Source organism: Amblyomma americanum, chromosome 7 (assembly GCF_052857255.1).
Source record: "Amblyomma americanum isolate KBUSLIRL-KWMA chromosome 7, ASM5285725v1, whole genome shotgun sequence".
In the NCBI taxonomy this organism is placed as follows: domain Eukaryota; kingdom Metazoa; phylum Arthropoda; class Arachnida; order Ixodida; family Ixodidae; genus Amblyomma; species Amblyomma americanum.
The window spans coordinates 128,335,253-128,361,806 of NC_135503.1; the positions used below are offsets into that span (position 1 = coordinate 128,335,253).

General features: G+C 43.9%; 1 protein-coding gene across 1 annotated transcript; it reads left to right on the top strand.

Moving 5' to 3' along the window:
* Window positions 1-447: 447 nt before the first annotated feature.
* Window positions 448-26,222, top strand: LOC144099567 (uncharacterized). Its single transcript, XM_077632984.1, has 6 exons — window positions 448-887; window positions 5,151-5,293; window positions 12,097-12,205; window positions 18,072-18,161; window positions 19,627-19,733; window positions 25,901-26,222. Exons 1-6 carry the CDS (start codon window positions 711-713, stop codon window positions 25,941-25,943), a joined length of 669 nt encoding a protein of 222 aa, XP_077489110.1. The 5' UTR covers window positions 448-710; the 3' UTR covers window positions 25,944-26,222.
* The last annotated feature ends 332 nt before the right edge of the window (window positions 26,223-26,554 follow it).

The window sequence follows — 26,554 nt, forward strand, 5'->3', positions numbered from 1 at the left end:
GGAGAAACACGCACATACGAGCGCTCATTCGATAAAGGGTGGCCTTGACGGTTTCAGGCCATAGAGTTTCTAAATAGTGAGAAACTATGAATGCAGCCAAGCTACAGAATAGTTCACTGTAGCCAAGCATAAGCTTGTCAGCCGGGCTAGTTAGTGTTGCATATCATATTGGTGAAAAGCGCTTATATACACAGACGGAACACAAAACACGACGACATCAAGCATCAATATCAAGCATCAGCTGCCTCCCCGTTTCAAAAAGCACGTTCGTGTCGATCACCTGTCCAGCTAGAATAGTTCTAAGGTTTTTTTAAAGCTGTGTTTGTTTGCTTTCTTCATAAGTTTAAGAAAAAAACGACTTTTCCTTTTTTTTTTTCAAGATTTTGGTTTATTTTCAGTTGCCACAAAACCGCATCCAAGACCGAAACCAAGGCCAAAACTAGCCGAAACTAAACCACTAAGCTTACGCCTGCAGCCTTGCGGTTGTGGTCTGAAGCATAGGCTCTACTGTCTCAAGTGCTCGGTTGCACGCATTTTGTTATTTTCGTTTCACGTACTGTGAGCTTCAAATTGGTTGGCTGAAAGAAACAAAATGTTGCAGTTCTGCAGTATCTTTACGTACGGCGAAGGCTCGTTCAATTGAATGTGCAGCATTTCGCTTGAACGTTGTCACTGCGCCAGGTGCATATAATCGTCAGAAATTGCCGAGGATGAGCTCTGCAGAAAACAGTGATGAAGAGCTTGACCTGAGCGAGATGGACATATTTTCATCAAAACCACGAAAAAGCGTTAGAAGCGAGCATAAACCTCTGTCTTTGTGTTGGGCGGACTGTGGAAGCATCGCCGAGAAGGCCACTCCAACCGCTCTTCGCAGCGAGTTCCAAGAGGTAACAGCCGCGTTCACTTTTATCTCGTGTAGCCATCATTTCCGAACAAGGTTGATTTGCCATGCGTGCAGGGCATCGAAGGATTTCCAGCTTGCCGGCGTCAGGGAACCGAAATTTAGTCGGCGCACTCGATGTTGTTTTCAGCCAGCGCCGCCAAAGGCACTACCCACCGACGACAGGGCTGGAGTGAAGGAAATAGGTCATGGGAGGGCCAAATGCTAACGACCCTCAATAAATCGAACACGGAAGGGGCTTGCAAGTTTGTTCGCGGAAAATGGAGAGTTCTGTAGAACTTCCTGACAGGAACAAGCGTCGCTTCAATAAACGAAGAGATGAGCGAGTACGAATTGGAAAGTTTGCTGCATCGGACTAGTCATCACCACCTACAGCGCATTTTCGAACCGTAAGGCAGTCTCCATCGTGCCTCGCATTGTGCACACGTGTAAAAATTTTTTGCTTTATACATGTAGAAAAAAGGTAACTGAAAGACAGCTGGCAGAAATAAGTGCACTCTCGTGCCAGGTGTAGTGGGCTGCTGCCAGAGGGAGCATCAAATAGTTCCACAAACGCTGCATGACTCTAACCTGATTTGGACATTGCAGCTGAACATTTGGTGGTGCAGTCCCCATCAAAAGTATGCAGCCCAAGGGGAATTTGCTCCTAAGTTGTTTAGTGGGGCTGCCTAGCGCATCTAGCAGTTCAAAGCTGAGGAGTATACTGAGGAGAGGACGCGAAGCCATTCCTCTTTCAAGCGGTTACGGTCGCTGAGGATGCACGAGACATGCTGCAGGCCTCAGAATTAAGCAAATCCCTTTGTGGTATACTTTTGGCGGGGGGGTGCACCCTCATTGTATATGTATAGCAGAACTGTATGCCTTCAAGCAATATGTCGATAGAGCACATCATTGACGGATAGTCTTGTTGAACATATGAAATGGCTAAGGGCAGAGCTAAAATGGTTTTGTCCAAGCTCTCGCAGCTTTTTGTCTAGATGCACTGTCACGGTCTGTCACTGTTCACGAGATAATGAATAAGCCTTGCGCAATGCATCACTGATTGTGCCAGCTGTTAAGCTGTTGAAAGTTTTAATATCCTAGTTATTTGTAGTCAGTACTGCGGCTTGCTACTAGACCAAGCAGGTGGGGCTCATTGCTTGAAAAAGGACGAGATGTGTGCAGGTTTCCAAAGTTCTAAAGAATAAACATGATTGCATGCAAATAATGAGGCCTAGAAAGAGAAACAAAAAGCACCATGCGACATACAGATTCACTAGGTGAACGAAAATGCACAGCCACAGTGATGGGCTGAAGTAAAACATGTTAAAGGATGCGCTTCAGTGGAATTGAAAAAATAAATAATAAAATGTGCAGTGGCAGCACAAGGAAGATCCAGCTATTGAAATCTTATAGTTCATAACATTTAGGTGCAAATTTTTTAATGCATCTGAAAATAACAGCAAAAAAACAGTTTTAGAAGCTTTCAAAATGATTTTCTCTGAAATAAAAAATGGCAATTAGTCATTGAATGAATTTGCTCCAGGTGATACACAACAACTGCATTGTTGGCTGCGCATTACAGCTGGAAAGTTTACTGGGAGACACCCTCAAAAATTTTTGCCAGTGTACTGAAGGTCATGGGAATTATTTTCATCACTAAACAGCATACCTTCGATTTCAAAGACATTTAAAAATGGTTTCAAGGTACTCGGCACTAATACTATGGGTTCTTGCCGAGGCCATGGTTTTAGTTCATTGGTATGTTGTCTGTTACTACTTTTGATTAGCTAGCTCTTGAAGTATATGGTGACTGCTGGTGAAAGAAAAGTATAAAGTACCTTTAATCCAAGCTGTGTGTTCCCTGTAAAGTCGTTCTTAATCAAAAATCTAACTCCAGTGCCACCTCTCCAGTTTGTTCCTGCCACGGTGGCACAGTGGTTGGGGTGTTCGGTTGCTGAGCGTGGGGACGTGGGTTCGAGCCTGGCCCTGGCGGCTGCATTTCAGTGGAGGGGAATCGCAATGTGCCCACGTATTGGCGATGTCAGTGCGCAGTGAAGAGCCCCAGGTGGTTGAAATTAATCCAAAGCCATCCACCACAGTGTCTCTCATAGCCCATGCCTCCCTGGGACATTAAAACCCACGTACCATATACTGTCTTTCAGTGTGTTCATTTCTAACAAAAGGCCAAAAGAAGAATAACACTTGGGTGGAGTGCATATGGCAGATTCTTCCAGATCATGAATGGCAGTTTACCAATATCCCTCAAGAGAAAAGTATACAACTGCTGTATCAGTACTCACCTATGGGGCGGAAACATTGAGGCTAGCTAAAATTGTTAAGCTTAAGTTAAGGACAATGCAGTGAGCTATGTAAAGAAAATGACAGGTGTAACGTTTAGAGACCGGAAGAGGGCAGAGTGGGTGAGGGAACAAACGCTGGTTAATGACATCCTAGTCGAAATCTAGGGGAAGAAATGGGCCTGGGCAGGGCATTTAATGTGAAGGCAAGATAACCACTGGCCCTTAAGGGTAACGGAGTGGATTCCAAGAGAAGGCAAGCGTGGCAGGGGGCGGCAGAAAGTTAGGTGGGCGGATGAGATTAGTAAGTTTGTGGGGACACGATGGCCATAGCTGGCAAAGGACAGGATTAATTGGAGAGACATGGGAGAGGCCTTTGCCCTGCCATGGGCATAGCCAGGCTGATGATGATGATGTAGCCACATCTTAGTCACAACCTCAGTGTTGTGTTTGTACTGTAGAATGAAACATTCTAGGGCATCTCATTTATTTCGTGCACTTTCAGCACTCGCATAATGACCTTAAAGCTTGAAAAAAAAAAGTGGAGTTGAGTTACCCAAGGCTAGTATAAGAGCAGAGTAGTTTTGCTCCTTCAATCCTTCATGTCCTTGTTCTTTTTTATAATCAGTGCCTTCAGTTGCGGTTTGATAAAAAAAAAAAAACTTTCTCGGCTGTCACCCTTTTCTTGCTTAGGATAACTCTCATTAGCACAGTATATGTGCCCGTTAACCCAATGTTTGTTTGCAGCCTATTCATCCTTCTAGAAATATTAATTGCCTCTTTTTGTACTCTATCAAAGACACCATGTTATTATTGGCTACCTTTAAAATATTTCTTTAGTTTAAAGCTATCTTCTTTTGTCTGTCAGAGAGCTGTTCTGACAAGGATCATATTTTATGTCATCAAAATCTCTTATGAGAGCTCCTGTATAACTAATCTACCTGCTATTTCCTCAACTTTGCTCAGCCTTTTTCATATATTGGCTAAAGGCTGCAGTTTATCGTTTATACAGTTAGAGGCCTGTAGCAAACTTGCCCTGGAAAATGTTTGCTTTCCTTGATTTCAATTATCGTAAATAAGATTGTTTTCTTTAAGTAATATTTGCACATTTGTTTGGTTGATAGAAGATGGCTTTCCTCAGTATTCCTCGATACCAGCAGTGACAGACATCACTGACACACTTGTAACTCAGAAACGATTGCTTAAGTAGCTCGGCAGGATGCATGGACATGACAGCTAAGGGACATGACAGCTATACGAATGGTACTAGCAGTACAAAGTTGCATGGTGTGGCGTTGAGTGTCATATAATCTAAAAAAAAATTTCCTGAACATGACATCGATCACCCAGGTTCTTCTTTGTGTCATTACGTAACTTTTGTTTGTTTGTTCACTCATTTTGGTTTGTCTGGTTTGGTTCATTTTTTGTCTGTCACGCTATCATGCCTGTCATGTAATGACAGAATCTAGCAAACTGCCTTGTTCTGCCAGGATTTGCTTCATTCAGTCAACGTCACATGCTCAGCTTTAGAATAAAGAGTGCGTTATAAGTGGTTGTTTTTACTGTAATGGCATATAGCTGTCGAGGCAACTGAGTTAGGTAGACACCCAGATGTTATCTGCAGTTGCCCATTGATGACTTAAAAGTTGTTTATAGTGATAGCTGCTTGCAGGACTTTTTCTAGTGTTTTTCACTAGCATTGTTGCGTGACTTGCGAGTATGTTCATGAGCATGTTTTTTAAACTAGCAAATGTTCTTTTTTAAGAAAGCAGTTGAACCAGCATGCAACAAATGTTGAAAATGTTGGTAAAAGTCTGAACTAACTAAACCACTGCACATTTGTTAAGTGCGACTTTTCAAGCTCAGTGGTTTATCGTAAGTGGGCCCGACTGTGTACATGGTGTTTTACCGTGCTGACTTGGGGAAGACTGCAAGTATGTGACTACAACACTCCTGTTGACCTGATGCAGAGGCTGGCTGTGGCTAGCCTGGAAGCGGGGAGTCTGTGCAAGAGGAAAGCAGGTGCGAGACGCCGTAACGAGCAGCGCTACAGGGCGCGCTTGAAGCGGCGGCAGCAAGCTTCAGGCTCAGCAGCTGAGGAGGGCAGCACAAAGTGAGTTGGGCCTACTGTATATACTTATGTAAGGGCCGCACCCCCAACTTTGGAGCCGAAAGTTTGAAAAAAAAAATATTTTCCTAGCCAAATGCGAAAATTCGTGCACCAGCAAAAGTTAAGTTTCACAAGTGGCAACTAGATTGCTCTAGCTGCTTTCAACCCCCTATCATCATCAGTGCTTTGAGATCATGTGGGGACGCGTTCTTGTTTTTGCAACCGTTGCGCTCCAGGGACCATTTTTGCTTTATGTGGTGCTGCGGTCTTAGGCAGTGTGTTGGTGCGGTTGCGGTTGCTATGTGCAGAGTTGTTCACTGGATTGCAATCTATGTTTACCACTTGGTGACGATAGGCAGAGATTTGATTTTGTACACCGCGACCTTCAAGCTGAGAGTCCTCGCTTGCACCGAAGAACACAGCAAGCGGGTGGCTGGACGCAAGCTTAACGTCAGCATGAAGTGTGTGCGTCGGTGGTGCAACCAGAAAGAACAGCTCGCTGGTATGAACGACAACCGGAAAGCATTCCGCAGGAAGCAGTACAAGTTTCCGGAGCTTGAAAAGGAACTTTTGGAGTATGTCACAACGAAAAGAAAAAAACGGCCACGCAGTGTTGACGGATATGATCCGCTTGAAAGCCGTTGCCATCGCTTGCCACCTCGGTATTCTGCTTGCAAATTTTAAAGCAAGTAGGGGATGGCTTCAATGCTTTATGTACCGGAACGCGCTCTCTATTCAGGGCAGAACGACATTGTACCAAAAGCTGCCCAATGGTGGTTTGGTTTGTCGGGGTTTAACGTCCCAAAGCGACTCAGGCTATGAGGGATGCCGTAGTAAAAGGCTCTGGAAATCTTGACCATCTGGGGTTCTTTAACATGCACTATGAGTATCAGGACGAACTGTGTAAGCTCCACTGTTTCGTTAACAGCCTTCGAAGGGAGCACGGCTATGACCTGTCTCAGATAGGGAACGCAGATCAGACGCCTTTCTGGATCGATACACCAGAAAAAAAAATTGGAGAGGACACTTAAGCTCTGCCTTAAGAGCATGACGCGAGAGCGTAGTGGGTTAAGCTTTCCATTCTGAGCAGTTTTACACCTTCGAATGCAGTTTTCATTTTCTCAATTACTCCAGTTAATTAATTGATCAATTACATGCTCTAAATTTTCTTAATTAGCATCATCAAGCATTGGCTTTTCATTCTGAGCATTTTTACACCTTTGAACCCCCTTTTTCCAATTTTTCCATTTCTAATTTCTTTAATTAAAAAATTAATTCCAGTGATTTCATTAACTCGTCATTGGCTATCACACACCAATCAGGAGTGAATCACTAGAAAAACAAATTACAATGATACTTTTTTTTACGCAGCCGCCGATTATTTCCGACACACGATGCCGGCTACTACTATACCAGCGGCTTTTTGACTGAACGAGTTCTATACGTTGTCGCGTAACAATTGATTTTAAAGGTGCAAATAGCATCTCCGTGCGTACATTTGGTGCAGAATGGCAACGGTGCATGGTGGTGCTGTGCATCACTTCAGATGGCAGAAAACTGCCATCATATGTAGTTTTCACGAGGAAGACGCTGCCAAAAGAAAAATTTCCAGATGGCATTATCGTTCTTTTCCATGAAAAAGGTTGGATGTGTGATGAACTCATTTTGGACTAGGTAAAAATGGTGTGGGCGAAGCGACCGGGCGGCCTGCCGCAACAGAGGGCTTTGCTCGTCCTCGACAGTTTTCGAGCCCGTCTCACAGACCATGTCAAGGCCCGGCTCGCCAAAACTCGGAACAAATTTAGCTGTCATTCCTGGAGGAATGACAAGCATCCTGCAGCTGCTGGATGTTTCTGTCAATTGGCCATTTAAAGCTGAATTCCCGCACTGTTACTCCGAGTGGATGGCAGGGGACGTTCACGAGGAGGCTCCTACTCTACGGTAGAAGAGAGCTTCACTGCAGCAAATTTCTTTGTGGATTTTAAGGACATGACGTTCAGTGCAATGCGACACTGTTGTGAAAAGCTTCAAGGTGACTGGAATATCATACCAGACGGCTACCTCTGGGAAGGCGTCCATGAGACAAGCTCTTCAAGTAGCTGCCAGAGCGAAAGCGATGAGGAATCTCCTTGAATAAAGTATGTGTGGTCATTTAGCAGTGTTTACAATATTATCGAGAACAGTCACAGCAACAATGCAACGTTTCTACAGGCCTAACTCGTGTAAGAGCTGCAACCCGTCAAAATCATGGAAAAAAAGTGTGGCCCTTACACTAATATATTTACGGGAATGGTAAACCTGACCTGCAGCAGTTGTCAAAAGAGTCATGAGGCACTTGCGCTATTGTGCGAGATGGATGACAGCAGCCAGATTTGTGACGTGGGTGTAGTGCAAGTGCGAATGTGAGTCAGAAAAAAAAAAAAAACTTGAACAACGCTTAACCTATCCTTAAGAGTACAATGCTAAGATACCTCTTGTGCAAGCACTCTTTTTCTTTTGCCTAGGTTCTGCTTACACGCCTATATATGCAGTATTGGTTGTTCTATACTTTATTTTTTTTATTTTTGGTTTCTTTCTGGCATGTTACTCAACAACACGGTGGGCAGATTGGCACCTGCTGCTGTGTGCATATTGTGATGACATCACAAGGTCACAAGACCGCAATGGTAAGACAGCCACCTGCTTTTTCGATCACAACGCCGGTGCCGGATTTTCTGCAAAACGGAAGCCTTAACGCTCTTACGTTAAGGTCACGTGACCCTGTGATGTCATCACAACCGGCCCACATTGGCACGTGGCAGTACAGTTAATGATTGTTTGTGAGAGGTTGCTCGGGAAGAGCAACCTGGATCTCACAAGCCTCTTCGGTTGCTGTGTTTGTAACAGCTGCCTGCCCGGGCAGTGGTGCGTCGCTTAACTGCTGCACCACTGCGCCAGGAGTGGTATGAGGACACCCAGGGATCTATGAATGTGAGGTCAAGAATGGCCAATTTCGCATATATGGCCATGTAAGAAGAACCTAGGCGGAGTGATATGCAAAGAGAACTGCTGGCCGCTTGAGGCAGCCATTAATGCTACTGTGTACCACCCTTAAGACAGAGCTGAAGTGTCCCCTCAAGTTTTGTCATTTCTTGTGCCATCACATGACGGCAGTCTTTTTTTCCAACCAGCAGCTCCTTTGTGGCATCTGTAAGGTGCATTTAAATGCAGATGGCCTGAGTTGATGTTGGGCAGCTTTCTGTTTTCAGGTTTGTTGTCTGAGTCATTCTTGTGTTTATTGCTGAATCCGTTGCACTAGGGACATAGGGGGACACAGGTATCATCAGTTAACACTTGTTTATTATTGAACCTGCAGCAAATATTCAACTGAGGGTCAAGCTTGCAGTTCAAGAAATTATTGATGAATTGCTCTGGATTAACAAAACATGCCAGATAAATTGGCCATGATACGCCCCAAGGTCAGCAGTCGCGGCCCTGCAAGTTTCGGCTGTGGAAGGAAGCACACGAAGCTGTAGGTGCGGTATGCCACGGGTGTGGTGCATGAGATCCCCCTTTCGTGTAGCAAAGCATATGTCGGACTAACTCGCCGCATGTCAACGAACATGCCAGGGAACTTGAGCGATCTTTAGATAACGTTTCTGAATCATTGCAGAATCTACCTGCCCATTGCCGCTCTTGCAAAGATGAAAACGATCATAACTGAGCCACGACTTGAGGGAATCAAAATTATAAGTCGAAGGAGAGATTAGCTCGCGAATTGTCATAAGCATTTTTTTTTATCTAAGAAAGAGGCGACACGTGTGTCAGCACCTGTGAGCCAGTGAATTCAGATTGTTGAATATCTATTAAATGCAGTCGGCTGTCGGTAACCTGCTGGCATTTTTTTTTTTTCCCTGCAGTCATGAATGCACATGCGCTCAGCATCTTCATTCTTTATAAATGTAACGTGTCTGCTTCAGTAAAAGTTGTTTGAGTGCAGCGCCCATCCTGCCAAGTTCTTCCTCTCTCCTCGTCTTAAAGTGTAGTCCTGGATTACTTTTCCATTAAAAATGTGGCACTCTGGAGTTCGTGCTCTTTGCTATCGGCTTGAATGGAGTGGTTGAAAAATGTGCATGTGTCTGTTTGGGTCAAAGGTCTTGACTGTTAAATGCATTTTACAGAAAGACATAGCACAGAAGGATGGGACGAAGAAAGACAACACAGGATGAGCATTTACTCACAACAGATAGCTTGTTTTATTCCAAAATCTATTGTGGAATACCAAAGTTGTTGGCCGATCAAAAGACGAGTTGGCAAGAGAAATTCTTGAGGCGCCACTTATTCACAAGTTTGGAAGGGACACCTGCGTTAGTGATACGTCACTTGCTCTGCTGAAAAAAGAACTCCAGTTGCTTAATCCTAGATAAAATTTGTTTGTCTTTCTTTGTGCTAGGGGTAAGGCACTCAAGGGTTTTATCTTTACGTCCGTCTGAGTGCCTGCGTATTTTTTGTTGGTCATGGTGTTTCCATGGTCAGGCCTTCGTAACCACAATCTCTACATGTACCTGTTTTGCTGTGTGGCTGGGCATGCGCATTATTGCTCATTGCTTTTCTTCGAGTGTGGTTTTGGAATAAAACCATCTGTTGTCAGTTAGCGAACGTTCTGTCTTGTCTTTGTTAATCCCATCCTTTCGGCGTTGTCTTTTTTGTTTTTGGTAAAATGCACTCCGTTATCTTCTTAAGGGTAACTGAGTGGATTCCAAGAGAAGGGAAGCGTAGCAGGGGACGGGAGAAGGTTAGATGAACGGATGAGGTTAAGAAGTTTGCGGGCATACGGTGGACGCAGCTGGCAAAGGACAGGGTTAATTGGAGAGACATGAAAGAGGCCTTTGCCCTGCAGTGGGCGTAGTCAGGCTGATGATGATGATGATAAAAATGATGAAAATGCAATACCAGCAAGCCCAAAGCTCCACCTTGCTAATTTTAAACGCATGGGTCAGTGATGCTTGTCAGATGTTATGTAGGTGGTGTGACTCGAAATGAGGCCATGCAGGTGGCAACATATTGAGGTATTGAGTCAACACAGTGACTTGGGGTAGATTGTTTGGGTGCACCTTGCGAGAAATGTTTAAAAAAGAGAGACCGCAAGAACAGAAGAGTCGCAAGATGGCACTTGTATTTTGTTTGTTCTGCTCTTGTGGTTGAGCTTTATCTTTGCGTTTTTCTTTTAAGGTATTCTTGAGTTATTCTGCATAAAACAAGATGGGGGTGGAAGTGATGGCAGGAACTGTGGGCGGAGACCGCAGTGTACTATGAGTAGTTCCCTTTATTCTTGACTCCAGATACCAAGGCCGTGCTCAGTATCTGTGCTTTCTATGCCCTTAGCGTGTGCAGGTCTTTGCTTGATGAAGGTGTGTGGTTGTAAATAGGGGGGATGAATATGTTCTCCCCGCTTCACCTCGGCTCACACAGTTCAAAACTGCTCGGACCCTACCCTGTGATCGCATGTGCTACCGAGCGCACGCCGACCACAGCAAGCCTTGCTCTGAGGGGGAACAAAGGAACGACACTTTAATTGGCTGACACAAACAAGGCATGTATTGCTACAACAACGCCAGCTAGCAACAAAATACGTTAAGGAATCGAGGTCGTCTGACTCACCAGCAAGGTTACGAGCAAACGTTCATCCATTTTAAGGCGGGGAGAAGCTCCTAGGCCAGACGGTACGAGCCAGAGGGAAAATATCCCCACTAAGCCTCACCTTGCTGGTGGAGAGCGTTCGCACCGCTCTGGCACGTCAGCGCGCTTTGAGTTCCCGAACCGAAGAGAGAGCTCTCCCACGCGCGCGCAGCAATTGTGCCGTCCATGGCACTCGTGTCGTTGCGACGCTAGTACCCTCCCTTCTTAGTTAAGGCACCTGTTAGGGACGATGCATTGCAGGGAAGCAAACCAAAAGGGACGAGTCCCCACAGAGGCCATGTCACATGTTCTTCCTCCTTTCTTCTGCTTGGGCTGTGCTCACTTCTGCGCTTAATTCTTCCCCGTCCCTTTTGTGCTTTACCACTTGTGATGCCGAGCATTTGCTTTTCTGTGCTCCCACTCTTGCATACTAGATTCTTGGTTAGGTCAAATGATATGCTTCGGAATCAACTAAAATTGCGCAAGGTTGCAGAATTGAATCCTGACCGCAGCGGCTGCATTTTGATGGAGATGAGTTGCGAAAGGGTCCTTGTACTGTGCTGTCAGCACACATAAAAGAACCCTAGGTGATCTGAATTCATCAAGAGCCCTACTACGGCATCCATCGTAGCCCATTTGTGGTTTGGGACGTTAAACCCTACATAACGTAATACAACTTACCGTAACATCTACTAAAATTACAAAGGCCCTGTGCCAGACCGTTGATAAGGTGTGGTGTTTTCCATAGACTTGCAAACCACTTCATGTCTGACGGGAACAATCACTTAACTGTGCGGTGGTGTTTTTATAGCGGTAATAAAGGAGTAATTGCTCACTGGCATCCACCCAAGTGCAACAATACACCTGCAAGCTATACAGCTTCCACAGGAACTTCATAGTTAAGGAAAAATTGGTCCTAGTCTGGGGGTTCGAACCCGGCCCACTCAGTGGTCCTGGCATTCAGATATGGAGCCTGCCACAAGTTATGCACTTTTTCCAGTGTTGCACAGACTGTGGATTTTTGGAAATATACCATAAATCGCTGATGAAATTCTCCATTTATGCTGTGTAATTTCCAAGCATTGTGTATTCCCTGGAGGCTTGTGAGCACTTACCATGCTTCTTTGAACTTCCACTACTGCTTGTAGAGAGAAACCCCCCAAAGAGGACCAGCAGAAGTGGGAGCGAGTGCGCCCTTTCCTGACGGTCAATGACCACCTTTCCGGTCCTGTGCCCCATGGCAGCTGTGGACCAAAGGTACACCAACTTTCATTGCTTATACTCAAAACTGCCGGTTGCCTTTCTCTTTTTTTACACATGATGTATATAGTTCTCGCAGCATCCACTACATTTCTCTTTATACCGCGTATACTCATGTAAGTGCGCTTTTTTCCGCGGTTTTGACAGGGTGCAGCCCTTACACGGGGCTGGCATTTTTCCGTTAAATTTTTTACTAAAGTAGAGCCTCGATTATGCATCCTTTTTTTATGCTGCGACATACACTTTTATGATGAATTCGTGCAGTCCTGGCAAATCCTTCAAATGGATGATAGGACGTGCGCCTGACGACGGGCACGAAATAACCGCAAAAGTAAAGCAGATTGCTAGATCTGTTTACTGGCAAATGTCATGTGATTCTAAGTTGAGATCAAGATCCTCCGAATACCTAGCGCTCGACTGACCAACGGTTTGGAGCGGCGCGCCTTGCGTACGACCCGCGGCCTCCAATATGAGGTGGCATTTGCCTGGTCTGCTTTCCCGTGCTCTTCACTGTCGAAGGCGTTGCCGAAATCAGTCACACGTTCCATTTTAATGTGAGATTATTGTGTGGTAGTAAACTGTTAACAACACTAGACCTTTTATAATAAAGTGTGACTAGATTGTGACTGGACTGACGCACGCGTTGGCATGATTACTCAGAGGTTGGCATAAAAAGAAATACACAAACATGCAAACATATTTCATCTTTAACATTCCACACCAACAGGCCTACCATTCAGCCCTGCTTCAGTACTTTTCTTCTACCGTGTGCTCTTTCCTTTTATGTCAACCTCTGAGTAATTGTGCCAACGCGTACGTCAGTCCAGCCGTTGTCCGGTGTTGTTCTCTCCTTGTGTGTTCGTCTTTTTGGCTGGTATATTTCTTCTTTAATATACACTTGTATGCCTCACTTTTGATGCTGTCCGAATTTTTCTCGCTGAAATAGACTGTGAAGTACTGTAAAAATGCTCTTTTGTGAACCGTGGTGGCTCTGCATTGCGGAGAGACGCTTGAACAATGGGTATTTTTCTTTGTTACATTTTCCTGAACAACAGCAAGAACTTGGCTGAGGACTGAAGGAAGACGTACAGACGCTATTCTTCAGGAAAATGCACACAAACTTGCCCAAGCATTCGTTTTAATGCCTTTGTTACTGTTTTCTGCCTAGATGCTCACCTTGTGGAGCTTATTTCTTCCAACTGTTTTATGTATTTTGACCTCGTTTGTTTTGTTGCACTCCTAGGACCGCAGTGCAGGTTGAGGTGTTTTTTTGTTTTTCAACTTTATGAATTTTAAATTCAATTTATTGTATGAAATTTTCTTCTCACTGTAGATGTGTCAATGGACACTACATTGCAAAAATTTTGTAAAAAAAAATTCTAAGAATGTCTTGACCTGTCGCGCTAGTAGGAACACAATGAATGTTGAGCCAACCTTTTGCCACATTTTTGTGGAGCTCTACAATTTTTCACAAGATTGAGAGGAAAATATATATTAGGAAATAATTTGTGGAGATGCTACAACAATGAAATTTTGTTAGTATAGTTGCAAAATTATTTTGATATCTTTAAAAAAATTTATGTAGATGCATCAAGAAACAAAAAAATTATTCCTGAAAGCCTCGTGCCTCTTGAAGGTGCACTATAGAGGAATCTGAACTTTGTCTTTACTGTGGGAACTCGATGTACACGTTCTGAGCATTGTTAGATACTTGGAATTGTTGTCCTATGTGGCCGATTTCTGTAATTTAGATAGGATTACCTGGCTTCCGCGTTTTTTTGAACTCGGTGCTGAAGGTAGGAGTAGTCAACCAACGCGTGGAGTGCCTTTCAGCCAGTCCCGTGGTGGCTTTGCTCTCACTTTTATGTTGTTTTTTAGGTTTCTGTGAATAAATAGTTTCACTCGCAGACAACATAGCCGCAAATTAGGCCCACAGAGATAACAATACGCGTGGACTCTTTGATTTACGTATCACTACGCTGATGGCAGAGTGGCAAGCTGTCACGGGACTGGCTGATAGGCACTCCCCGCGTTTGTTGACTCCTCCTACCTTCAGCTTGGAGTTCAAAAAAAGACAGGAGCAGGGACGTTTAACGTGGTTTGAATGAGGGAAATCGGCCGTATAGGGCAATAATTCGAAGTTTCTAACAATGATCGGGACGTGTACGTAGAGTTCCCGCAGTAAAAAAATGAGTTCAGATTCCTCTTTAGTGCACCTTTAAACTCACGATGTATGGCAGTAAGAATGGAAGAATGTAGGCTGTCATCTGCGGGCTGCCCTAGCAAGAACTTCTTGGAAGCTCACGTCATCTATGAGGACTGCAGCACTGAAGAATGATGACATTCACTTCTGCCTTCAAGCTAGTGGGTCAAGCTTGTGAGGCTGGCTGCCAGAGAACATGAAATGTGGGGTGGCAGTTTCCATGGAGAGTGGTTTCACTCGCAGACAGCATAGCGACAAATTAGGCCCACGGAAATAAAAATACCAATTTCAATGTGTCATCGGATTATTCACCGAACACTCGGCTCGCCTGCAAAAAGCTTGTTGAATTTGCAAAATCGAAAGGTAAATATTGTAAACTTCAACATGACAGGTTGACTATGGAACACATTACCTATGTTTATGATCACTCAACAGAGAAAGTAGTTGAACGTCCTTCATAGCTAGGAGTTAGGTCTGAAGAGCAACCACCAAAATGTCCTTTTTCCGTTTTATATACTAACATTAGAAGCATTCTCCCAAAGCTTGACACAGTTGCTAACCTTGTTTCCACTACAGCTAGCAACGTTGTCATTCTTGTATCATATCTGGTGCAGCACGGGCCTCGTATCTGCGACCCGTGTGACGTACGCGATAACAGTCATGCTCGTAACATGTTGGTGAGGGAACACACCCTCCTCCCCCACTTCTGTGTATATATACATGGCCGTTCAATAAAGGGGCGGTTCTTCTGCTCCCTTTGCTCGGAGCCTCTGGTCGTGTCTCGTCTGCCGCACGCAACGATACAATTCTTACTGAAACCTGGCTAAATTCTTCCATCACCAATCCTGAACTTCAGATTGCTTTACCTAACTTTGATATCTTCCGCTGCGATTGCGATGAGAGGCGCAGTGGGGAGGTGTTAACAGCAACTAACCGTAGTCTACACTGCTTTAAAACTGATATCTCCTCTCTGTTGGAAATACTGTTCGTTTGCACTAAAATTTCCCAACCACATTTAATACTAGGAGCATGCTACCGACCCCCAGACGCCGATTAAAGCTTTGTCGCATATTTCCACGAGGCACCTTGCACTCTGACACATCTCTTTCCTAGCACACCAATCCTTTTGTTCGGGGATTTCAACTTTGCAGCAGTAGCGTGGTTGGACATAGCACTAACAATGTCGACGAACAACACCGAAAGTGAATTTCTTAACACGTGCCTTACGTTTGGCTTGCCACAGCTTATCTCCACCCCAACAAGGCATAATATTCAGTCTTCCAGTCTGCTCGATCTTTTGTTCACCACACATCCTGATAACCTTTCTGCGCTAACTTTTTTTGCCCGAGCTCGGCGATCATTCCATAATTCATGCTACTTATCAATCTCGTATAGCATACCCGGAAAAAGTAAAGAAGGAAATAACCCTCTACGACAGAGTCAGTGATTACATCGCTTTCAATGAAAAGTTAACTCAGTTTAGTTTCTCTTTTCTTGATACATTCTCCTGTTGTTAAGTTGAAGATAACTGGCTAATTTTTAAATAACAAATGCAGGAATTAATCAAAGCCCATATTCCCACAATTACTGTAACTGAACAGCCGTCTTCCCCCTGGTTCAATAACACCTTAAAGCGCCTCAACAATAAAAAGAAACAACTCTACCGCATCGCCAAACAAAGTAACACTTCACGCACATGGGAAAAGTACCGTGGCACTGATATAATGTTTCAGTCTCTAGCTGCAAAAACTAAGTGATCTTTCTTTTCTACCTCACTTCCTGATATGTTGCGTACTAACCCCCGTCAATTCTGGAAGGTTATAAATCCATGCCCGAAGAAATCCATAACAATACTTGACCAAAACGACATTCCTATTCCTGATACTGAAGTTGCAACCACTCTAAACTGTGCGTTTTGTTCAGTTTTCACCAAAGAACCCGAAGGCAATCTTCCTTGCTTTCCTAACCTTCGACATCCCAACGTGCCAGACATCACTTTTGAACCTTGCGGCATTTGCAAATTAATCGAATCACTGAAATGAGCCTCATCTGCTGGAATTGACGACATCAACGCCAAAGTACTCAAAAGCACCAAAAGAATTACCAGTGTCATCCTGTCATACATTTTTCAACTGTCACTTTCGTCTGAAAAGGTGCCGCTGAATTGGAAAACAGGTAAGGTTATTCCAGTTCCGAAAAAAGGATTGTCATCATCATGTCTTGGCTACCGGCCAATTTCCATTACTAGCGTTTCTTCTAAGTTGATGGAGCATATCATTTTTAGCCAAATCATGCATTTTCTTATTTGTAACAACTTTTTCATTCTAGTCAGCATGGATTCCTTAAGAATTTATCTTGCGATACACAACTTGCACTTTTCTCAAACGACATCAACTCCCACCTAGACCTTAACATACCTGTAGATTCACTGTTTTTAGACTTTGAGAAAGCTTTTGACATGGTTCCTCATAATCGACTTTTCTTGAAACTTTCACGCCTAAATCTTCATCCCTTAGTCTATAACTAGTTACGTAGGTTTTTGATCAGCCGCCATCAGTTCGTTTTTGCAAAATTCCTCTCCGCTGTCTCCTGTGATTTCTGGTGTGCTTCAGGGTTCTGTTCTGGGCCCACTGCTTTTCTTAATATACATCAATGACCTCCCTAATGATATATCTTTTAACGTCCGTTTGTTTGCTGATGATTGTGTTATATACCGACCAATTAACGATTGTTCAGATGCTCTCATTCTTCAATGCGACTTACAAACTGTAGAAAAATGGTGTAAAACTTGGTTAATGTCTTTAAATGTCAGCAAAACGTCATTAATTACTTTGCACTACCGCCATTCTCACATAGTGCCCATGTATTTTTTTGGTAGCGCAGCAATATTCTCTGTGACATCTTATAAATATCTAGGACTTATTTTAACACAGAATCTTTCATGGTCCTCTCACATAGCGAAAATATCTAACGAGGCTAACCGCATTCTCGGCTTTCTCAGGCGAAATTTTAAATTCTCCTCCCATTCCATAAAAACCCTTGCTTATAAGGCCCAAGTTAGAATATGCATGCTCAGTTTGGGACCCTCTTGAGATTAATCTTTCTAACTCCATTGAATCTATCCAAAACCATGCAGCTCGATTTATTTTTCATGACTATTCTTCCTATACTACTGTCACAGCTCTAAAATTTAATGCAAATTTTTTCAATCTAGAAACTCGACGTAAACTAGCCAGGCTCATTCTCTACCACAAGTTCTATCATTTTCCAATTGATAACGGCGTTATATCTCCCCCTCACCACCATTCATCCCGGACCGATCATTCCAAGTCTGTATACCCGCCGCACGCTCGCACATCACCGCACCTTCACTTGTTTTTTCCACAAACAGCGAAAGACTGGAATGATCTGCCTGAAGAGAAGAGGTTCGCCGGTCCGGTGTGACAAATTTCAGGACAGCCATTGAAAATTTTCTTTTGTGAAGCCGCCCACCCCTCATGTAAAACCCCTGTCCAAGGGGCATTTGAGGTCTAAATAAATAAATAAATAATGGGAGATGTGCATGAATATGGGGTCAAGGGATATTATCTCAACGAGGTGCACACTTTGGATGTTTTTTTGCCCACGATTGTGTTGCTTTGAACAGTGTGGTCATTGCAGACGGAGCTCGAGTCCTTGGTCGATGCTGCCATCGCTGAGGGGGACTTTGAGAAGGCGGAGATGCTGAGTGACCACTTGGCCAACAGACAGGTGAGCAACAATAGGCACAAAGCCAGCATTGTAGGTTGTGCCAACTAAACAGGCAGCAGTGCGGTTGCGTTGTGCTGAAAGTGCAGCGCAAAAAGGAGCTGGCATGGCCACATGTGTAAGGAGCATGCTTTTGGTGCAGATTGTCAACTGGTGTCAGAAGCAATGCACTATTGAAATCAGATGGTCATGTAGGCTGGTTGCTTTGCATCACAGTGGAATACAGAATTAACGCCTATGTGCCGAAAATTCAGTTGTGTGAAAAAAATTTAAATATTTTTTATATAATGCTCTTTTCATTTCAGAATCCATAATCAGTAGTTTGTTGTTGGAAATATTTTTTGAGCACCAAGTTTTGAGCTGTCCTACAGTGTAGGACACTAGGCAGATACGCGACTTTAACATCACATTTCTCATCACGTGCGGTGGTTTTCTTGTGACAGTTTGCAAAAACACTCACAATGCACTAAACTGAAAGCATGAAACTCAACCTTTGCACAGGAATAATACAGAGCCTCTTCAACCTTTCCTAGTGGGCGCAAGCTTTTGCACAATTGGCATATATGGGTTGAGACCAGAGTGTAGCAAGTGGTAAGCAAGCAGGGCATCTTTACATTGTGCAGTGAACATGCCACAGCATTCCTCGTGTTCTGCCAACTGATCTTTGCTGTGTTTATTGTTGGAAATACATTGTGTGTTGGTTTTGCTTAGAAGCATCACAAGTGAAGCATAGCACATTACTGAAACAATGAGATGATGCAAGTTTTTACTGGCTGCTAGGAATTGTATTGAACCGTAGAAAAATAAGAAAATTCCCTTAAAAATGTGACATGTCAGGTACTATGCCTATGAGAAAAGTGTTGCTGGCATTTGTGGCAGAAAAATGTCACTGATATTGTGTGCTAAGGTGCCTGATGCATTTTGAGCCTAAGCAGGGCACTTCATTATCAGGTTAGTAGGCAGTGTTTAATGCAAGCTTTGATTTTTGCTAGAGAAATTAATCACTGAATTTGCAGACTGCTGGCCTTAGTCGTACGTATAGAGAACCTGCCAAAGCATGAGCTGTCTTGGGGGTTTGAGCGGGTCAAATGCTGCTTGGCATGTGCGTCTTCGTGATGATGTGTAATTTTATGAATCACTGCCATGTTGAGAGAGGTCACATCATTTTGTGACGTCATCAGAACCTGCCCACCAGGTACTCGGAACATTCTAGATGGTGATGACTCATGCATCATATAAGGTTAATGGAACCGGTTCCAACCGGAGTTTTGGCAGGAAAATTACAGAAAGAACATTAGACATTCATTGTAGACAGCACAGCAGGCAACCTAAATGCTATTGCATTTTCTTTAAGAATGTGGTTAAAGAGGCCCCCAAGTTTTTTAAACATTTGCCACGTTGGTGCTGGGGAAGTGCTGTGGTGTGACTTACATGCTCGTTCCTAAACTGTGTGTACCCCCCTCATCAGTTTGCAGTGAAGATTGCGGATGCGTTTGCTGCCAAGCGCTGCGCCGAGGAACTGCAGGCCAAGCGGAGGAGGGACTATGTCAAGAGGCAGACCAAGCTCCCCTGGGGGTGAGCACACTTCTCGCTACAGCTGCTAAGAAAATGTGCTAAATGTGTGCACCAGTTTCAGTTATAACCAGTCACTGCATTACTGATAAAAAGGATGTAAGCAACTGTAATGCTTATAGCTAATTATCATCTGTGACACAACATGTAAGAATGTGAATATTTTTTATTTCTGCCCGCAAAACTATGAAAATTGCTAACTTAATTGCAGCAGTGGCCTTTCCCAACGTAGTTATCAAAGGAGGGTCAAACCGTCAGTTGCCAGAGACACGGGAAGCTTTTGTAATGGCAAACTCATTGAGAAGGTAACCGTAATAGCCAAACATGCCTAAAATTTCTGTTGCTGTGATGCTGCATTGGCAGGTGACAGTAAATTTAAAATTTGCTCTTGATTTAATGTACCTGCCTATGTATTTGTGGGAAATTTTATCATCCTTAGAAATCCACAAATTATATAAATTAGCTAACTCGTGCTATAATAATTTTTTTACTTATAAATCTCACAGCTTTCGTCATATTTCTGCGATAAAAGGACTATTAGTGACAAATGCTGGAAGTTCATTATTTTACTCCGATGTTTTCAATGCCTGGGCATTTCAGGTTTAAGGTAGATGGACTAGAGAAGTATTGTGGTTACAGTTATGGCGACAATGAAGATAATGGAATGTTACTTTCTCAAAGTGAATGTATGGGTTATAGTCGGTTACAGCTCAAGAATAGAGCGGCCAATTTCCCACCAAAGGAAGCCCTTTAGCCAGTGTGAGTGGTTCTCATAACGCCGTGATTATTCGCCTAGTGTGCAGTCGCAGACTAATGAAAGGTGCCTTTGTGAAATGGGATTAACCATGACATCATGGTAATCGTTTGACGCTATTGGCTGGAGGGCCTCCTCGGAGGGTTATTTGTCGTCGTGTTCGTGAGTTGTGTCCAACTACAGTCGGTTCCACAGGCTTGAATTCACCGCAGCGCATGAAAACACTGAGACAGGACTATAGAGAAAACAGTGCAGTTGTATTACAAAAATGGTTTCAGTGTAAATTGTAATCAGGAATTGGCCCCTGTTAAGTTATATGCTAATCATATGAACTGTTTATTAATACCTCAGTCACATTTAGGGGCATAAACAGAACTTGTGGATAGGCTTCAGTGGGGTCTCCACTGCTTTAGCACTTGATCTCTGATGCACAGATCAGCACAGAACAAAACAAACGCACAGCCTAGATCATGGTGATCAGTGTCATGCATTTACTCGTTAAAGTGCAGTTATTGCTGTATATAACAGAAGCTGCAAATACTGTATTAGAATAATTTGCGATACCTATACCACACTTGTAGTGGGCAGATGTTCATTATTCTTGTACCATCGCTATTCCACTATATTTGGTGTTGCCAAAAGATGACATGCAGAGATCTGAATCGTTCGGGCAAAACAAGTGAAGCATCACCAAAAACTAGGGGTGTGCGAATATTGAATTTTTCGAATGCGAATATGCAGAAAAAATGGCTTCTAATATCGAATCAAATATCGAACATCTGTTCAATGCAAAAAAAATTTCAGAAAATGATAAATAAGCAAATGTTGTTGCCCTTATTTCTTTCAAAATAGTGTATGGTCTTTGCAACTAGAGTGAACAAAACTAGACTACCTCAGTATCGTAACGAAAGAACTGTAGCGCGACCAAGACGAACACAAGAATAGAGGCACACAGGACTAGCGCTAAACTTCATCTAACTTTATTCACTGGTAGCGCAGCAAATATAAGGAAAAAACTCCGATCACGTGCAGACACCAGATCACACACACCACTATCAACAGAACCGTTCAAGATATGCCATTTCCGATTTGTATAGATTCACAGACGTATCGCTAACACAATATACGCCTCTCTTCCTTATATGAAATGCCTCCAGTAGTTCCCTTGCCCTAGTATCTTTGCTTTTGCCCAAAATCTTTATCTCATGAAACCATCAAGTTGCAGCAGCCATGTGTCAGCAGAGAAACGGCTGTCAAACCGGAGGTTGTGCCCTATGTGCACAAGGTAGCCCACCACTTGAAAAAAGTGGCTAACAAACATGGCGTGTCCGTTGCCTTCTCGGCCCCACGCAAGATGGCACAGCTCTGCGCGCGAATTGCGAGCAAAGACAAGAGTGGTTGCCGCGTCAGGCATGCAAAGAAGTTTAAGGATTGCTGCATCATCATCATCATCATTTATTAACCCTTAAGGGTCCCGTCAGGGACATTACATAAGGGGGGGGTGGTACGGGGGTGTTCAGCCGTCATACATGAATATAAATAGAATGAATATAAATATAGAAGGAATATAAAAATACAGAAAAATATAGAAAATATAAAAAAGTAGAACAAGACGAAAAAAGACAGAAGTAACAAATTCAAATCATCACGTCATGACAGAGTGTAGCAGAAATATAAACAAAAACAAATTGCAACATTGGAAGTAGCACAGGATGGTCAGTTAGCAGGGCTTGGAAGCTGGCATAGGGTGCAGGAAAAAATTATTTGTCGTTGAGATGGTCGATTAGGAGCTGTCTGAATCTGGAAGGATTAGTCTCAATGATAATGTGTTCGGGGAGGTTATTCCAGCTTTCTATAGCACTGGGAAGGAAAGGTTTATTGAAATAATTGGTGGAGCCGTGCAAACGCTGTATGCTTAAGGAGTTAAATAAACGACGAGATGATCGTACCGGAGCTCGTAGAAGGTTTTCTCGAAGTGCTGGAAAATTAAAATACAGTTTGTGAAAAAGGCAAAGAATTGAAGTTTTCCTGCGAAAGGCTAATGACTTGATGCCGAGAGATGATTTCAACGCTGTGATGCTGAGCTGAGATTTATACTGTGAGGTGATGAAGCGTGCTGCCCGATTCTGGATGGCTTCGAGTGAATCTATCAAGTAGGCTTGGTGAGGATTCCATATTGTTGAGGCGTATTCTAGTTTAGTTCGAATGTACGTTTCATATGCTAGTTGTCTGGTGGCTGCTGTGGACATGGAAAGTGATCGCCTGATGAATCCGAGTGATCTGGAGGCACTAGCACATAGTTTCGTGATGTGATTAGCCCAGGTTAGGTTGGTTGTTATCTCGATGCCGAGGTACCGGTATGAATTTGTTTGAGACAGCGCTATGGAGTTCAGGGAGTACGAAAAATGAAGAATCGAACGTTTACGTGAGATGTGCATGAACTTACATCGGGGTGGTATATCAGATACCGCTGTCATGCGGGAAGGTCTATGTGGGCCAAACAGGGCGGTGCATAAATGAAAGGGCAGGTGAGCACGCGCGCTCACTGAAAGACCTAAGTGGTGCGCATCTTCCTCAGCACTGCACTGAGTGTTCTGACTGTCAACCACGGTTTCATGAGATAAAGATTTTGGGCAAAAGCAAAGATACTAGGGCAAGGGAACTACTGGAGGCATTTCATATAAGGAAGAGAGGCGTATATTGTGTTAGCGATACGTCTGTGAATTTATACAAATCGGAGATGGCATATCTTGAACGGTTCTGTTGATAGTGGTGTATGTGATCTGGTGTCTGCACGTGATCGGAGTTTTTTCCTTATATTTGCTGCGCTGCCAGTGAATAAAGTTAGATGAAGTTTAGCGCTAGTCCTGTGTGCCTCTATTCTTGTGTTCGTCTTGGTCGCGCTACAGTTCTTTTGTTACAGTATGTACCATCTAGCCCAACAAAAAGTTCTTCTATACCTCAGTATCATATGAAGAAACATGATGTGCACAGAAATGTATACTACTTGATTTGACAGCATAACAGTATCCAAACTATAATGAGGTCATGCAAAGCAAAATCCATAAAATGACGAGACTGGCAAGGAAAAAATCATGATGACTAGTAAAACCTTATTCATTCGGAGTTCAAGGGACCGTAAGAAATGCCCGGTTCATCCGAATGCCTCGGTTTCCGAAAAAAAGAAAAAATCCTGCCGAAAATGCGAAGATGCAGTAAGGCCTTATGAGGCGGCTCGATCGCGCTAACACCGGTTTGCCCGTGACGAGCCGCCCGTTTTGGAGAACACAAATGCAATCAAGGGGCCGAGGAACACACACTGGCGTCGGAACCGCGAGACTGTTTCCAAAAAGGAAAAAATAAATAACCTGCGACGCGCCAGTCGGCGTCCGAAAGCCGCGCGGAGCTGGGATTGGACGACCGGCGAACGCGCGGGCCGACAGTTGCAGTTGCCGCGGGGCAGCGGCGAAGCTCAGAAACCGAAACTACGCGGCCAGGCTATTTTTTGACCTAGCGACACGGGCCTTCCAATCGTTGTCACGCCTGCCGTTACGCTCGCTAAAGAGGTGTGCAGGTTACAATGCACCATGCAATAGGCGGGATTTTAACAGGATCGCTTGCCCTATTGTGACTACTCGACGCGCCCCTTCAGGAGGCTCCCGTGACATTCCGCAAGTAGGCTTTCCCGCATAGCGTAGTTTACAAAACGGGATGGCGGAAGTAACGCTCGGAGAGTTATGAAGGCGACAGGACGCATTTTTCGGATGTGGGCATTAAATGTGTAACGTATTACGGAAGGATTAAAAAAAGCGCGATTTCGCAATGCGATTGTTCGAAGCGGGCTGTCGGCCGTCTTGTTTGCAGCACGTGTGATACGTGGAAAAGCCCACTTGCGGAATTTCTGACGGGGGTCAAGCCTATCGGCGTCGGAATGCGATCGGTCCGCGTGATGAATGACGTAGAAGGAAAGGGAATAGGGCCACTGTATTGTTTTCCTGGAATTTTTAACTCGATCATCGGCTAATTTGCCCAGATATTGTGGTTTTTTCACGGTCGAATTTATGTAAGTCTGCACTGTATACGATCGCTGATGAGTATTCGGCAATTTTCGAATATTCGGAAATTCTCGAATATCAATGTCAAACATATTCGATTCCACACCCCTATCAAAAACAGTCTTAGTTACTTCCCTTATTTGAAATTTAGCGCACCTTAGGAGGTGGGGTTCTCAACGCATTGGAATCAACATTACAGCAAGTACCGTGCAATAAGAGGGGGGACACTTATCCTATCACGTTTCTGCAGGCATTGGTTTTGCCATTTGTGTGAACTTTTCTCTCAGCTAGCTAAGACAAGTTGCTTTTGAATGTACGAGGGGTTGTTTCCTGTCTTGGTGAAGAAGACAACCAGTCATGTTCGCCATGTTATGACAGAGTCTGCACCGGTATTTTGCATCAAGAAGGCACTTTTCAGATCTGTTTGCAGTTTATGCAATGGCAAACCAGTGCATGAATAAAGCGCGCTCTGAAAAAGAAATATCAACGCTGCAATAGCATAATAGTTTCTATAAAAAAGTAACTGCTGCAATTTATATTCAGGAAGTAACCTTACTGTGAGCCTCATTAATTCGATCCTTCCATTTCTACCTCTCGCATTGTCTTCAAGTCACCAGGCATGAATAGGAGTGAGTTACAGCTATATTAAGTTCCGTACGAAAGCAGCTGGTTACCAGCAGCATGCTGTCAATAACTATTAAATTTACTTGTGTAACAAACAAATTTGCATAATAAATGCAGCTCCTACATCGGTCATCAAAATTTAGTCAAGTTTGAATCGGTTGGAGTGCATATTTCCCTCTGCATAATACTAAACGCACCTCCCAGATTGGTGCAATTTTTTTCCTTACAAAAAATGCGTTCGGTGCACAATTAAGTATATGAGTTACTGCCAAAGAGTGGTTTGCCTAGTGTAAATTACTGAGGTGAAAAGGCTTAACTCGTGTGTCTTGCACAGCACCTCATACCTGACAATTTCAGCGTTAACTTTACATGGTTGTCTCAGCAGATCTTGAAACAGGGGGTCATCTCTGTCAGAGTGCCTGTGACGTGCTGGCCTCTAACCTGCCGATTATTAATGAATACGTGCCACAGTTCGAATGTGGCCTTTGGAGCACTCTCTCAGGATTGATTTCAACTACCGAAACTTCGGTACACAAGTACTTTTTCGTTTCACCTCCGTAAAAACTTGGCCAATGCTGCCGGGGTCAAACTCGTGACCTTGAGCTCGATAGCAGAAGGCCGTGACTGTTTCCTTTGTACCAATACCTTTTGTAAGTTGTTCTTTCCCAGTGTACACTGCCGGTGTGCCAGATTTCTGTAATGTTTTTGTGAGACTGGGCGCCACTTCTTCCATGCAGGTTTGAAGCCAAAGAGCGGTGGCAGATGAAAGGCAACATGTGAAAGAAGTGCCCCGCTTATTGCCAAGTGCAGAACTTTTACAACCCAGTGAGCCTCTTATGGGAGCCTAACGACCGGTGTGGTGCCCTCCCTACTGACGAGGCCATGGGCCCTCCTGCTGTGGCAGAAAGGATCAGTGGCGCACTGCCACCCAGATGTGCCAGTGTGCTTGGCATTTCATCTTCACACTGCCATGTGCAGTGGTGAATGCACATGGCGTGCTGTTTCAGCCAAAGGCTGCCGACAACTAGGCATTAAAGCATTTGCTGTGCCCGACAAAAAGACATGCACGTGCTGTTTATTTTCACAGGCATGGAAATTTTCCCAAAGTGCTAGCATGGGAGCTTTTCAGAAAAGAATGCCAACCAAATTACGGTAACACAACTTTTTGGAACTTATTCAATTCCTCATCGGGTGTGATTATGGGCGAGTTGGAGCTTGGTTTCCGAAACGTGGGCTCTGAAATGCAGGTACCAAAATGTCATGTTATCTTAATTTGGTTGGCGTTCTTTTCCGACTTAAATTCGCTTTTCCAACCAGACAGACCTCTGCTGAATGATTAGCAGTGTGCAGTTTTCCTTCTGAAAATCAAGCAGGAGAATAAATTTGAAAAA

Bases quoted from the DNA above. Each gene is read 5' to 3' on its own strand.
- LOC144099567 (XM_077632984.1), top strand. From the start codon at position 711: ATGAGCTCTGCAGAAAACAGTGATGAAGAGCTTGACCTGAGCGAGATG. The intron at 888-5,150 runs GTAACAGCCGCG...GACCTGATGCAG, and splicing joins TTCGCAGCGAGTTCCAAGAG to AGGCTGGCTGTGGCTAGCCT. The intron at 5,294-12,096 runs GTGAGTTGGGCC...TACTGCTTGTAG, and splicing joins GCTGAGGAGGGCAGCACAAA to AGAGAAACCCCCCAAAGAGG.